The sequence below is a fragment of the Scyliorhinus canicula genome, chromosome 19 (genome assembly GCF_902713615.1).
Source record: "Scyliorhinus canicula chromosome 19, sScyCan1.1, whole genome shotgun sequence".
NCBI classification, from domain to species: Eukaryota; Metazoa; Chordata; class Chondrichthyes; order Carcharhiniformes; family Scyliorhinidae; genus Scyliorhinus; species Scyliorhinus canicula.
In genome coordinates this window covers 48,413,437-48,427,110 of record NC_052164.1, presented here as the reverse complement: position 1 = coordinate 48,427,110, position 13,674 = coordinate 48,413,437, and the positions used below count along the sequence as shown (strand labels likewise).

The following is a 13,674-nucleotide window of genomic DNA, read 5'->3' as shown; positions in this document are numbered from 1 at the left end:
TTAAAAAAAAGGGGAGATGTCATGATATGCAGACATGCAGATAATGATATACAGGCCGGCAGCTAATGAACACAGAGAACAGGACATGACCAATGAGCAGGCAGGACACTCAGGGGTGGTATCTCACTATAAAAGGCAAGAGGCACTCACACTCCATCTCTTTCCACTGATGAACATCTACAGAGTGAGTCAGGGTATATTTACAGTATCACATCTCCAGCATGTGGGTAAGAGCTAGTCTGGTTCAGTCAGACAGAGTAACCACACTTAGGTTAGCAGAGAGTCGAACTCATAGAGAACTGTGCTAACTGTGCTACTGGTTCAATAAATCAGATTGAACTAACTTCAAGGTCTGGAGTATCTTTTGGTTAAAGCTGCAGCCAGTTGCAGCCTGTGTTATCTCAGAGTACATAACACATCATTCTGTTCTTCAGGCACTGATGATGCACCCAGACTGTGACCTGCTGTTGGAGATCCAGCTGGTGGCGGAGATGTGCCTGTCTGACACATCAACATTCCATGTCGACTGGGTGTCTGGTGAGTAAATTACAGGAGCTCCTGGAAGGGCTTGTTGCATGGTGGGATGAGGTTCCTCGAGTGTCTCACACTTTGGGTGGAGAATTGCAGTTTATGCAAGGTAGCAGGGCTGTTTCGATCTTATCCTCCCCTTAGAAAGTTAGCACATCCAGGGAAATGGCTGAGTCACTCCGATTTGTACACATTGATTTTGAAATACCACATACCATCACTCTATCGGGCAGCGCAGTAACATACTGGTTAGTACAGTTGCTTCACAGTTCCAGGGTCCCAGGTTCAATTCCCGGCTGGGTCACTGTCTGTGCGGAGTCTGCACGTTCTCCCTGTGTCTGCGTACGTTTCCTCCGGGTGCTCCAGTTTCCTCCCACAGTCCAAAGATGTGCTGGTTAGGTGGATTGGCCATGTTAAGTTGCCCTTAGTGTCCAAAAACGTGGGAGTTACGGGGATAGGGTAGATACGTGGGCTTGAGTAGGGTACTCTTTGGAGGGGACGGTGCAGACTCGATTGGCCAGTTGGCCTCCTTCCGCACTGTAAAGTCTATGATTCTATAATAATATGACTCTCAAGTTAAATTTCAAACTGATATCACATCACGACGTGGAATAGATTTTGATTTTGTCCAATCACTTCCAAACAGACAATTATACATATTACATTGCTCCAATTTATATTTTAAGTGACTTCATAGAACTGGGAGGTATGTTAAACCAACCGCTAATACCTGTCCTTCATTTCATTTTGTCAATTGAATCTCTACATAGCAGAGGGAGGCCATTCAGCCCCATCTGGTCAGAACCGACCCTCAAAAAGAGCACTTGACCGAGGCCCACTCCCCCGCTCTATCCCCATAACCCCGCACAGTGATCATAGCCAGTCCATCTAATTTGCACATCTTTAGACTGTGGGAGGAAACCAGAGCACCCAGAGTAAACCCATGCAGACACAGGGAGAATGTGAAAACTCCACACAGTCATCCAAGGCCAGAAATGAACTCGTGTCCCTGGCACTGTGAGGCAGAAGTGTTAGACGCTCTGCCATCTTTGCACAAAGCGAAAATTACAGAATTGTTACAGCACAGAAGGAGGCCATTCGGCCTGCCCTGATTGTGTTGGCTTGCCGAAAGAGCAATTCACCGAACGTCGCTCACCTACCTTCTCCAAAGAGCCCTGCACATAATCCAATCTCCACTTAAATACCCTGATTAAACCAGGCTTGACCTTACCCTCGGAGAGTGCAGTCCCACCGCGTTCTCGGACAGTGCAGTCCAACCACGCACTCGGACAGTGCAGTCCCACTGCGCTCTCGGACAGTGCATTCCCACCGCGCTCTCGGACAGTGCATTCCCACCGCGCTCTCGGACAGTGCATTCCCACCACGCTCTCAGACAGCGCAGTCCCACCGCGCTCTCGGACAGCGCAGTCCCACCGCACTCTCGGACAGTGCAGTCCCACCGCGCTCTCGGACAGTGCAGTCCCACCGCGTTCTCGGACAGTGCAGTCCCACCGCGCTCTCGGACAGTGCAGTCCCACCTCGCTCTCGGACAGTGCAGTCCCACCGCGCTCTCGGACAGTGCAGTCCCACCGCAGTCTCGGACAGTGCAGTCCCACCGCACTCTCGGACAGTGCAGTCCCACCGCGCTCTCGGACAGCGCAGTCCCACCGCATTCTCGGACAGCGCAGTCCCACCGCGCTCTCGGACAGTGCAGTCCCAATGCGCCCTCGGACAGGGCAGTCCCACCGCTCTGTCGGACAGCGCAGTACCACCGCGCTCTCGGACAGTGCAGTCCCACCGCGCTCTCGGACAGTGCAGTCCCACCACTCTGTCGGACAGCGCAGTCCCACCGCGCTCTCGGACAGCGCAGTCCCACCGCGCTCTCGGACAGTGCAGTCCCACCGCGCTCTCGGACAGTGCAGTCCCACCACTCTGTCGGACAGTGCAGTCCCACCGCACTCTCGGACAGTGCAGTCCCACCGCGCCCTCGGACAGGGCATTCCCACCGCGCCCTCGGACAGGGCAGTCCCACCGCGCCCTCGGACAGGGCAGTCCCACCGCACAATCGGACAGGGCAGTCCCACCGCACTCTCGGACAGTGCATTCCCACCGCGTTCTCGGACAGTGCATTCCCACCACGCTCTCGGACAGCGCAGTCCCACCGCGCTCTCGGACAGCGCAGTCCCACCGCGCTCTCGGACAGCGCAGTCCCACCGCGCTCTCGGACAGTGCAGTCCCACCGCGCTCTCGGACAGTGCAGTCCCACCGCGCTCTCGGACAGTGCAGTCCCACCGCGCTCTCGGACAGTGCAGTCCCACCGCATTCTCGGACAGCGCAGTCCCACCGCGCTCTCGGACAGTGCAGTCCCACCGCGCTCTCGGACAGTGCAGTCCCACAGCACTCTCGGACAGTGCAGTCCCACCGCGATCTCGGACAGTGCAGTCCCACCGCGCCCTCAAAGAGTGCAGTCCCACTGCACAATCGGACAGGGCGGTCCCACCACGCTCTCGGACCGGGCAGTCCTACTGCGCTCTCGGACAGTGCATTCCCACCACAATCTCGGACAGTGCATTCCCACCACAATCTCGGACAGTGCATTCCCACCGCGCTCTCGGACAGTGCAGTCCCACCGCGCTCTCGGACAGCGCAGTCCCACCGCGCTCTCGGACAGCGCAGTCCCACCGCGCTCTCGGACAGCGCAGTCCCACCGCGCTCTCGGACAGTGCAGTCCCACCGCGCTCTCGGACAGTGCAGTCCCACCGCGCTCTCGGACAGTGCAGTCCCACCGCGCTCTCGGACAGCGCAGTCCCACCGCGCTCTCGGACAGTGCAGTCCCACCGCGCTCTCGGACAGTGCAGTCCCACCATGCTCTCGGACAGTGCAGTCCCACCGCATTCTCGGACAGCGCAGTCCCACCGCGCTCTCGGACAGTGCAGTCCCACCGCGCTCTCGGACAGTGCAGTCCCACAGCACTCTCGGACAGTGCAGTCCCACCGCGATCTCGGACAGTGCAGTCCCACCGCGATCTCGGACAGTGCAGTCCCACCGCGCTCTCGGACAGTGCAGTCCCACCGTGCTCTCGGACAGTGCAGTCCCAATGCGCTCTCGGACAGTGCAGCCCCACCGCGCTCTCGGACAGTGCAGTCCCACTGCGCTCTCGGACAGTGCATTGCCACCACGCTCTCGGACAGCGCAGTCCCACCGCGCTCTCGGACAGTGCAGTCCCACTGCCCTCTCGGACAGTGCAGTCCCACTGCGCTCTCGGACAGTGCATTCCCACCACGATCTCGGACAGTGCATTCCCACCACGATCTCGGACAGTGCATTCCCACCATGCTCTCGGACAGTGCAGTCCCACCGCGCTCTCGGACAGTGCAGTCCCACCGCGTTCTTGGACAGTGCAGTCCCACCGCGCTCTCGGACAGTGCAGTCCCACCGCACAATCGGACAGGGCAGTCCCACCGCACAATCGGACAGGGCAGTCCCACCGCACAATCGGACAGGGCATTCCCACCGCGCTCTCGGACAGTGCATTCCCACCGCGCTCTCGGACAGCGCAGTCCCACCGTGCTCTCGGACAGCGCAGTCCCACCGCGCTCTCGGACAGCGCATTCCCACCGCGATCTCGGACAGTGCATTCCCACTGCGCACTCGGACAGCGCAGTCCCACCGCGCTCTCGGACAGCGCAGTCCCACTGCGATCTCGGACAGCGCATTCCCACCGCGATCTCGGACAGTGCATTCCCACCGCGCACTCGGACAGTGCAGTCCCACCGCGCTCTCGGACAGCGCAGTCCCACCGCGCTCTCGGACAGTGCAGTCCCACTGCCCTCTCGGACAGTGCAGTCCCACCGCGCTCTCGGACAGTGCATTCCCACCACGATCTCGGACAGTGCATTCCCACCACGCTCTCAGACAGCGCAGTCCCACCGCGCTCTCGGACAGCGCAGTCACACCGCGCTCTCGGACAGTGCAGTCCCACCGCGCTCTCGGACAGCGCAGTCCCACCGGACAGTGCAGTCCCACCGCGCTCTCGGACAGTGCAGTCCCACCGCGCTCTCGGACAGTGCAGTCCCACCGCGCTCTTGGACAGCGCAGTCCCACTGCGCTCTCGGACAGCGCAGTCCCACCGCGCTCTCGGACAGCGCAGTCCCACCGCGCTCTGGGACAGTGCAGTCCCACCGCACTCTCGGACAGTGCAGTCCCACCGCGCTCTCGGACAGCGCAGTCCCACCGCGTTCTCGGACAGCGCAGTCCCACCGCGCTCTCGGACAGTGCAGTCCCAATGCGCCCTCGGACAGGGCAGTCCCACCGCTCTGTCGGACAGCGCAGTCCCACCGCGCTCTCGGACAGTGCAGTCCCACCGCGCCCTCAGAGAGTGCAATCCCACCGCACAATCGGACAGGGCAGTCCCACCGCACAATCGGACAGGGCATTCCCACCGCGCTCTCGGACAGTGCATTCCCACCGCACTCTCGGACAGTGCACTCCCACCGCGCTCTCGGACAGCGCAGTCCCACCGCGCTCTCGGACAGCGCAGTCCCACCGCGCTCTCGGACAGTGCATTCCCACCGCGATCTCGGACAGTGCAGTCCCACTGCGCTCTCGGACAGTGCATTCCCACCGCGATCTCGGACAGTGCAGTCCCACTGCGCACTCGGACAGTGCAGTCCCAGCGCGCTCTCGGACAGTGCAGTCCCACTGCCCTCTCGGACAGTGCAGTCCCACTGCGCTCTCGGACAGTGCAGTCCCACAGCGCTCTCGGACAGTGCAGTCCCACCGCGCTCTCGGACAGTGCATTCCCACCACGATCTCGGACAGTGCATTCCCACCACGCTCTCGGACAGCGCAGTCCCACTGCGCTCTCGGACAGTGCAGTCCCACCGCACTCTCGGACAGTGCATTCCCACCGCGCTCTCGGACAGTGCAGTCCCACAGCGCTCTCGGACAGTGCATTCCCACCACGATCTCGGACAGTGCATTCCCACCACGCTCTCAGACAGCGCAGTCCCACCGCGCTCTCGGACAGCGCAGTCCCACAGCGCCCTCGGACAGTGCAGTCCCACCGCGCTCTCGGACAGTGCAGTCCCACCGCGTTCTCGGACAGTGCAGTCCCACCGCGCTCTCGGACAGTGCAGTCCCACCTCGCTCTCGGACAGTGCAGTACCACCGCACACTCGGACAGTGCAGTCCCAATGCGCCCTCGGACAGCGCAGTCCCACAGCGCCCTCGGATAGTGCAGTCCCACCGCGCTCTCGGACAGTGCAGTCCCACCGCGCTCTCGGACAGTGCAGTCCCACCGCGTTCTCGGACAGTGCAGTCCCACCGCACTCTCGGACAGCGCAGTCCCACAGCGCCCTCGGACAGTGCAGTCCCACCACGCTCTCGGACAGTGCAGTCCCACCGCGCTCTCGGACAGTGCAGTCCCACCGCGTTCTCGGACAGTGCAGTCCCACCGCACTCTCGGACAGTGCAGTACCACCGCACACTCGGACAGTGCAGTCCCAATGCGCCCTCGGACAGGGCAGTCCCACCGCTCTGTCGGACAGCGCAGTCCCACCGCGCTCTCGGACAGTGCAGTCCCACCGCGCTCTCGGACAGTGCAGTCCCACCGCGCTCTCGGACAGTGCAGTCCCACCGCGCTCTCGGACAGTGCAGTCCCACCACTCTGTCGGACAGTGCAGTCCCACCGCGCTCTCGGACAGTGCAGTCCCACCGCGCTCTCGGACAGGGCATTCCCACCGCGCACTCGGACAGTGCATTCCCACCGCGCTCTCGGACAGTGCAGTCCCACCGCGCTCTCAGAGAGTGCAGTCCCACCGCACTCTCGGACAATGCATTCCCACCGCGTTCTCGGACAGTGCAGTCCCACCGCGCTCTCGGACAGTGCAGTCCCACCGCACTCTCGGACAGTGCAGTCCCACCGGACAGCGCAGTCCCACCGCGCTCTCGGACAGTGCAGTCCCACCGCGCTCTCGGACAGCGCAGTCCCAATGCGCTCTCGGACAGTGCAGTCCCACCGCACACTCGGACAGTGCAGTCCCACCGCGCTCTCGGACAGCGCAGTCCCAATGCGCTCTCGGACAGTGCAGTCCCACCGCGCTCTCGGACAGGGCATTCCCACCGCGCTCTCGGACAGTGCAGTCCCACCGCGCTCTCGGACAGTGCAGTCCCACCGCGCTCTCGGACAGTGCAGTCCCACCCCACAATTGGACAGCGCAGTCCCACCTCACTCTCGGACAGTGCAGTCCCACCGCACTCTCGGACAGTGCAGTCCCACCGCGCTCTCGGACAGTGCAGTCCCACCGCACTCTCGGACAGCGCAGTCCCACTGCCCTCTCGGACAGTGCAGGCCCACCGGACAGTGCAGTCCCACCGCACTCTCGGACAGTGCAGTCCCACCGCACTCTCGGACAGTGCAGTCCCACCGGACAGTGCAGTCCCACCGCGCTCTCGGAGAGTGCAGTCCCACCATGCTCTCGGACAGTGCAGTCCCACCGCGCTCTCGGACAGTGCAGTCCCACCGCGCTCTCGGACAGTGCAGTCCCACCGCGCTGTCGGACAGTGCAGTCCCACCGCGCTCTCGGACAGTGCAGTCCCACTTTATTAACCACACTCGCAGCCTGTCCAGCCACCTTCACTGACTTAGGTAGATATGCACCCGGGTTCCTCTGCCCCTGAAAACCTGTTGGAATTATACCATTTACTGTATAGTGTCTCCCTGAAATTCTTCTGACCAAAATGAATCACTTCACACTTTTCTGCAGGAAGCCTTATCTGCAATCTCTCTGCAAGGTGAGTCTCTGAACGGTATCACACTATTGCAATGAAGGTAAGGCACTGGCTGGCTTTGTAAAAGGAGGTCAGTGAGTTGATTTTACACTGAAGTGCAATTCTTCAACCCACATCACAATATCGGACTTGCTTCGGACTTTATCCCAAACTGATAAAGCTAGAAAGAAACTGGCAGCAGTTCATAGAATCATAGAATTTACAGTGCAGAAGGAGGCCATTTGGCCCACCGAGTCAGCACCGGCTCACCCTACTTAAGCCCACACCTCCACCCTATCACCATAACCCAGCAACCCCATCTAACCTAAGGGCAATTTAGCGTGGCCAATCCACCTAACCTGCATGACTGTGGGAGGAAACCGGAGCACTCAGAGGAAACCCATGCAGACACGTGGAGAACGTGCAGACTCCGCACAGACAGTGACCCAAGCGGGAATCAAACCTGGAATTCTGGCGCTGTGAAACCATAGTGCTGTTTGTTTATCATCATTGGGTAAAGATTCTAGGGGCTGCACAGTGGCACAGTGGTTAGCACTTCTGCCTCACTGAACCAAGGACCCGGGTTCAATTCAGGCATTGGGTGACTATGTGGGGATTGCACTTTATCACCATGCCTGTGCTCCAGTTTCCTCCCACTGTCCAAAGATGTGCAGGTTAGGTGGATCGACTATGCTAAATTACCCCTTAGTGTCTCAAGATATGCAGATTAGGTGGGGTTATGGGGATAGGGTGGGGGAGTGGGCCTAGACAGGGTGCTCTTTCAGAGGGTTGATGGAGACTCGATGGGCTGAATGGCCTCCTTCTGCAACGTAGGGATTCTTGTGTCTCAAGATGTGCAGGTTAGGTGGATTGGCCATGCTAAATGTTCCCTTAATGTCTCAAGATGTTTGGGTTAGGTGGATTTATGAGGATAGAGCAGGGGAGTGGGCCTGGATAGAGTGCTCTTTCGGAGGATCAGTGCAGACTCAGTGGGTCAGTGGCCTTGTTCTGCATTGAAAAGATTCTATAAGATTTTATGAAAAAACTCCCTATTTAACATTACCCCCACCAGCCCTTCTGAAGGGTGTCGAGAGATGGGCAATAAATGCAGGCCTCATCAGTGATGGCTACATACAGAATTAACAATGTTCTCCTTTACTCTTGCTTCTGCAGTGTTGGTTTATTGAAGATTCTTAATACATTCCTTTTTGTCTCCTGCCTCAGGATGTAACTCTTTGTGGGACAACGTATCCTGCTGGCCAGCTGCGGTTACTGGAGCCACTGTGGTACTTCCGTGCCCGAAGCTTCTGCTGCTGTACGCCGACAAACATGGTAAACCATCGTGTTTGCAAATTGGAAATTACTCTTTGTGTCACATCACTGCCATCACTCCACACCACTCACAGCTCCAATCTGACACTCCAGCACAGTGCTGCACTGTCGCAAATGTTGCCTTTTCAATGAAATTCTAGCTGAGGCACTGGGCTGTATATTCACCTTTTAAGTTGGGGAACACAGGTCAAGCCAGTTCTCAATGCCACGTTCCGAACTTCTGGAGGTCAGCCCATTCACACAGAATTTTCACCTTCCACAGTTGGGGTCAGGCTGGAATCAAGGTCGCTAAATCCGGAAGCAGCCCCTAGGCTGGTTTAGCTCACTGGGATAAATCGCCTGCTTTTAAAGCAGACCAAGCAGTCCAGCAGCACGGTTCGATTCCCGTACCAGCCTCCCCGGACTGGCGCCGGAATGTGCCGACTTGGGGCTTTTCACAGTAACTTCATTGAAACCTACTCGTGACAATAAGCGATTTTCATTTTTCATAGATTGGAACATAGGCAGGCAGATGCCAAGGCAGGCAGCAGAACACCTGACTCTGTTCACCTGGTCATCGATCCAGATCTTTACATGGTTCGTGAACACGCTAGCCCCCAAACCCACCCCTATTCCTCCTTCATTCCCAAAGCATCCTTCATATCCCTTCATATCCTCCATACACCTCCCATGCACCCATGTATTCTGCACAACCACTCACCCAGTATCCACTAAGTATAAAATTCATGAGCGATACAGTAATACTAGGAAGTGTTTTAAATGCTCATGAAATTTTAAAAAACAGCCATCAGTTAAAATTGCAGTTGAAAGAAATGCCCCTCTTAGAAACTAATACAACTGATAGTCAAACACATTGAAACTCCCTTGAAAAATCAGTCTGTCCTCTCAAGTGCTCATTAATCTGCCAAAGTAAATTAACAGCCATTCATAACCTCCTCAGAATATTTAATCCTGTTATATGCTCATAGAGCTGTCAGTGAAAGCAAGCACACAGTCCCATTCACTGCTGTGTAAACAATGATGCTGGACTAAATCCACCAGTGAGGTTTGGAACTCTATCATGCAGTCATAATGAGATTCCATTGCATAACTGAATAAACAAAACCTGCGTAGTTCAATACAGTTAAATATTTCAACTTTCCTAACTCGATGTCCAGCCATCTGCTTCTTTTCTTTAAAGGCACACCATATGGAATTTCAATCAAAGACATCTGAAACCTGGTCAGCTTTTTACAAATGTGCTACAGATGCCTGGACTTTAGATACATGTAAGTATCAAAGCACAGTGTCCAGATGACCCATTTAAATCAAATTCTCAATACTGTTAAATCCATAAGCAGTTTATCAACTTGATAAAGTATGCTGATTGTTACGTGAGCGGCGTTTTCAGAACGCCAAAATGTATCATGGAGTTCAACCAACCTCTCCCTTTAATGTATTGTTGCTTTTGAAGCACACGGCTTGTTCCCCAGGTGTGGTATTACAAATATGGACACGTGGGTTTTTAAACTCAAAACAATGTTTATTCCATGAACTCAAATTAACCTTTTAAAATAAACATTGGATCTCTTAACACCCTTACTTCAAAGATAACCCCGAAAATAATACAACACTAAATAATCCCTCATAATGTTCCCTCAAACCCCCAAAAGACTTCACCTTTAACAACAGACATGAGGTTACATTCAATATACTTATAGGACACGATTCTCTGCTCCCCACGCCGGGTGGGAGAATCGCGGGAGGGCCGGGCGAATCATGCCACGCCGCCCTGGCACCCCCCGCGATTCTCCCACCCCCCCCAAAATGGTGTGTCGCGTTTTTCGACACGCCGCTCGGAGAATCGGCGCTCGCCGTTTCTCACGGTGAACGCGATTCTCCGGCCCAGATGGGCCGAGCAGCCTGCCGAGCCCGACCGGTTCACGGCGGCGACAACCACACCTGGTCGCTGCCGGCGTGAACAACGTGCAACAGGTGAGTGTGGGGCCTGTGGAGGGGCGGAGGGAGGATCGAGCACCATAGGATCGTGCTTTTTGCAAAACGCACAAACATTCCCAGCTTTCTCCTCAAAACTGGCTTTCTCCTTTCAAAACAGCTCACTGCAAACCAGCCAGGCACTTTTCAGCTGCTCTCTCAAACTGAAACTAAAAGCAGAAGTGAGCTCAACTCAGCTATCCCCACCCTCTGACATCACTTCAGTAATATGAGCTGCTCCATTTCTTAAAGGTATATTGCTTAAACATCCATTTCTTAAAGATACTTAAATCACCCAAATGATTCAGAGATAGTCTTTCATGGCAGAGATCACAGCAGATCCAGCTCACTGCAAAACACAGACACACCCAAACTCTTTTCCTCAAAACTGAAAAACGAAAACACAGAAAATGGCTGAGCTAAAAACCCAGCTCCACCCACACTCTGACATCACTTTGGTAATATGAGCTGCTCCATTTCTTAAAGGTACATTGCTTAAACATCCATTTCTTAAAGGTACTCTCACATGACACCTCCCTCCAAGAAAAATAAATAAATCATCAACTTCAAGATGGTTTCATTTTTCACTTTTGCACCATCCACTAAGAAATGTACACAGTAAATATACATTTTTGTTTAAAAAAAACAACACATGCAAACAGGTATAATATAGTCCATTTTTCTTTGTTCTTCTTCCTCCAACCGAAAACCTTCTCCATTGACAGTCTCTTTGAACAAAAAAGTCTCTGCACGATCCATCCATTCCTCTACTCAGCATTTCTCTTTAGAATCAGATACTTTAGTTCAATCTGACCACAGAGCCCCTTGCAATTCTCCAATACAGGAGCATTGGTGATCACAGCTTTCAGGCAGTCACATTCCTGTTGAAAGTCCGATGTCCATTGAAATTTTTGACATTTCTTTAGCAAGTCCATCAGTGGAGTAATCACGCCACAAAACTTTTGCACAAAGGTTTGATCAAATTCATTCATGCTAAGAAAATCGCATTATTTCCCTTCGTCTTGAGGGTATCGGAAGCTCCTCAGGGAAAGTGATTCGGGCTTCTCCAAATTCACTTTCGGCTAGGTTCATCACCAAACCTGCCTCCTGAAGTCGATCGAAGAACTCCATACAATTTCTGAAATGTTCTTTCCACATCTGGAAATAAAAGCAGATTGTCCCACTTTCTCAACGCAATCCTTCTGTTTAGCACAGGGCTACATTGCTGGCATTGAAAGCAGACCAAGGCAGGCCAGCAGATCGGTTCAATTTCTGTACCAGCCTCCCCGAACAGGTGCCGGAATGTGGCGACTAGGGGCTTTTCACAGTGACTTCATTTGAAGCCAACTTGTGACAATAATCGATTTTCATTTTCATTTAATTTCAAACGTGGGATAGGGTAAGAGTCCGTTCTTGTAACTGCATTCATCTTTCGATAATCCACACACAACCGTTGGGTACATTCTGGTTTAGGTACCATCACTATGGGTGAGCTCCATTGGCTGCAACCCACTTCAATTATGCCATTTTTCAGCATACTCTCAATCTTTCTGTTAACCTGTGCCAATTTTAAAGGGTTAAGTCTGTATGGATGTTGTTTGATAGGAACAGCATTTCCCACATCTACATCATGTATAGCCATTTTAGTACCTCCTAATTTATCTCTACAAAAGCCCATGTGATATCAATAACTCTTTCAGGTCAATTTGTTTTTCCTCTGGAAGGTAACTTAACAATCCATCCCAATTTTTAAGAACATCCTCATTTTCCAATTTAATTTGAGCTATGTCAAATTCACAGTTTTGGTTCATCACTTTGAGTTAGAATCATTAAAACGTCTTTTTTCTCTCCTTCCCTTTAAGTATATTCACATGACACACTCGGTGAGTCTTCCTTCTATCTGGTGTTTTTAACCACATAATTCACCTCACTTAATTTCCTTTCAATCTGATATGGTCCACAAAACCTAGCTTTTAAAGGCTCACCTACCACTGGTAACAACACTAAAACTTTATCCCCACTGACAAAACTACAAACTTCGGATTTCTTGTCCGCTACCCGTTTCATCACATCTTGTGCAACTTTCAAATGTTGTGTAGCCAATTCACCTGCTCTATTTAATCGTTCCCTAAAATTTGGCACATAATCCAATAGTGTAATTTCCCATTTCTCAACCAATAATTTTTCCTTCATCAATTTAAGTGGTCCTCTTACCTCATGACCAAAAATTTGCTCAAAAGAACTAAATTTGGGAGAGTCATTAGGTGCATCCCTAATTCCAAACAAAACTAATGGGATTCCTTTCTCCCAATCCTCTGGATAATCTTGACAATAAGCCCTCAACATTGTCTTTAATGTCTGACGCCACCTTTCTAACGCTCCCTGTGATTCTGGATGATACGCAGTTGATTTAAATTGTTTTATTCCTAAACTATCCATAACTTCTTTGAATAACTTTGAAGTAAAATTTGATCCTTGATCCAATTGAATTTCTGTGGGTAGTCCATATTTAGTAAAGAATTGAAGTAACTCCTCCACAATCCTTTTAGCTGTAATATTACATACTGGAATGGCCTCTGGAAACCTAGTAGACACATCAATTATAGTCAAAAGATATTGATTGACACTTTTTGTTTTAGGAAGTGGTCCTACGCAATCAATTCGGACCGTTGTAAAAGGTTCCTCAAATGCTGGAATGGGTATTAAGGGCGCTGGTTTTATCACTGCTTGAGGTTATCCTATCACTTAACGTGTGTGACATGATTAACAAAATTTAGCTGCATCTTTATGTAGTCCAGGCCAATAAAAATGTTTCTGGATTTTAGTTTTCCCTATTCCCAAATGACCTCCCACTGGTACCTCATGTGGAACTTGCAACACCTCTTTTCTATACCCTACTGGCAATACTACTTAGAACATAGAACATAGAAAAATACAGCACAGAACAGGCCCTTCGGCCCACGAGGTTGTGCCGAACCTTTGTCCTATATTAATCATAGATTATCATAGAATTTACAGTGCAGAAGGAGGCCATTCGTCCTATCAAGTCTGCACCGGCTCTTGGAAAGA

At 53.0% G+C, this 13,674-nt stretch overlaps 1 protein-coding gene across 1 annotated transcript in view; it reads left to right on the top strand.

The window, feature by feature from the left end:
• Window positions 1-13,674, top strand: part of LOC119954548 (vasoactive intestinal polypeptide receptor-like) — a 284,628-nt gene that overhangs the window by 131,840 nt on the left and 139,114 nt on the right. Inside the window, exons 2-3 of the mRNA XM_038779875.1 lie at window positions 435-537; window positions 8,524-8,631. Of these exons, the coding sequence (XP_038635803.1) occupies window positions 435-537; window positions 8,524-8,631 (211 nt within the window). The remainder of the gene's footprint in view (window positions 1-434; window positions 538-8,523; window positions 8,632-13,674) is intronic.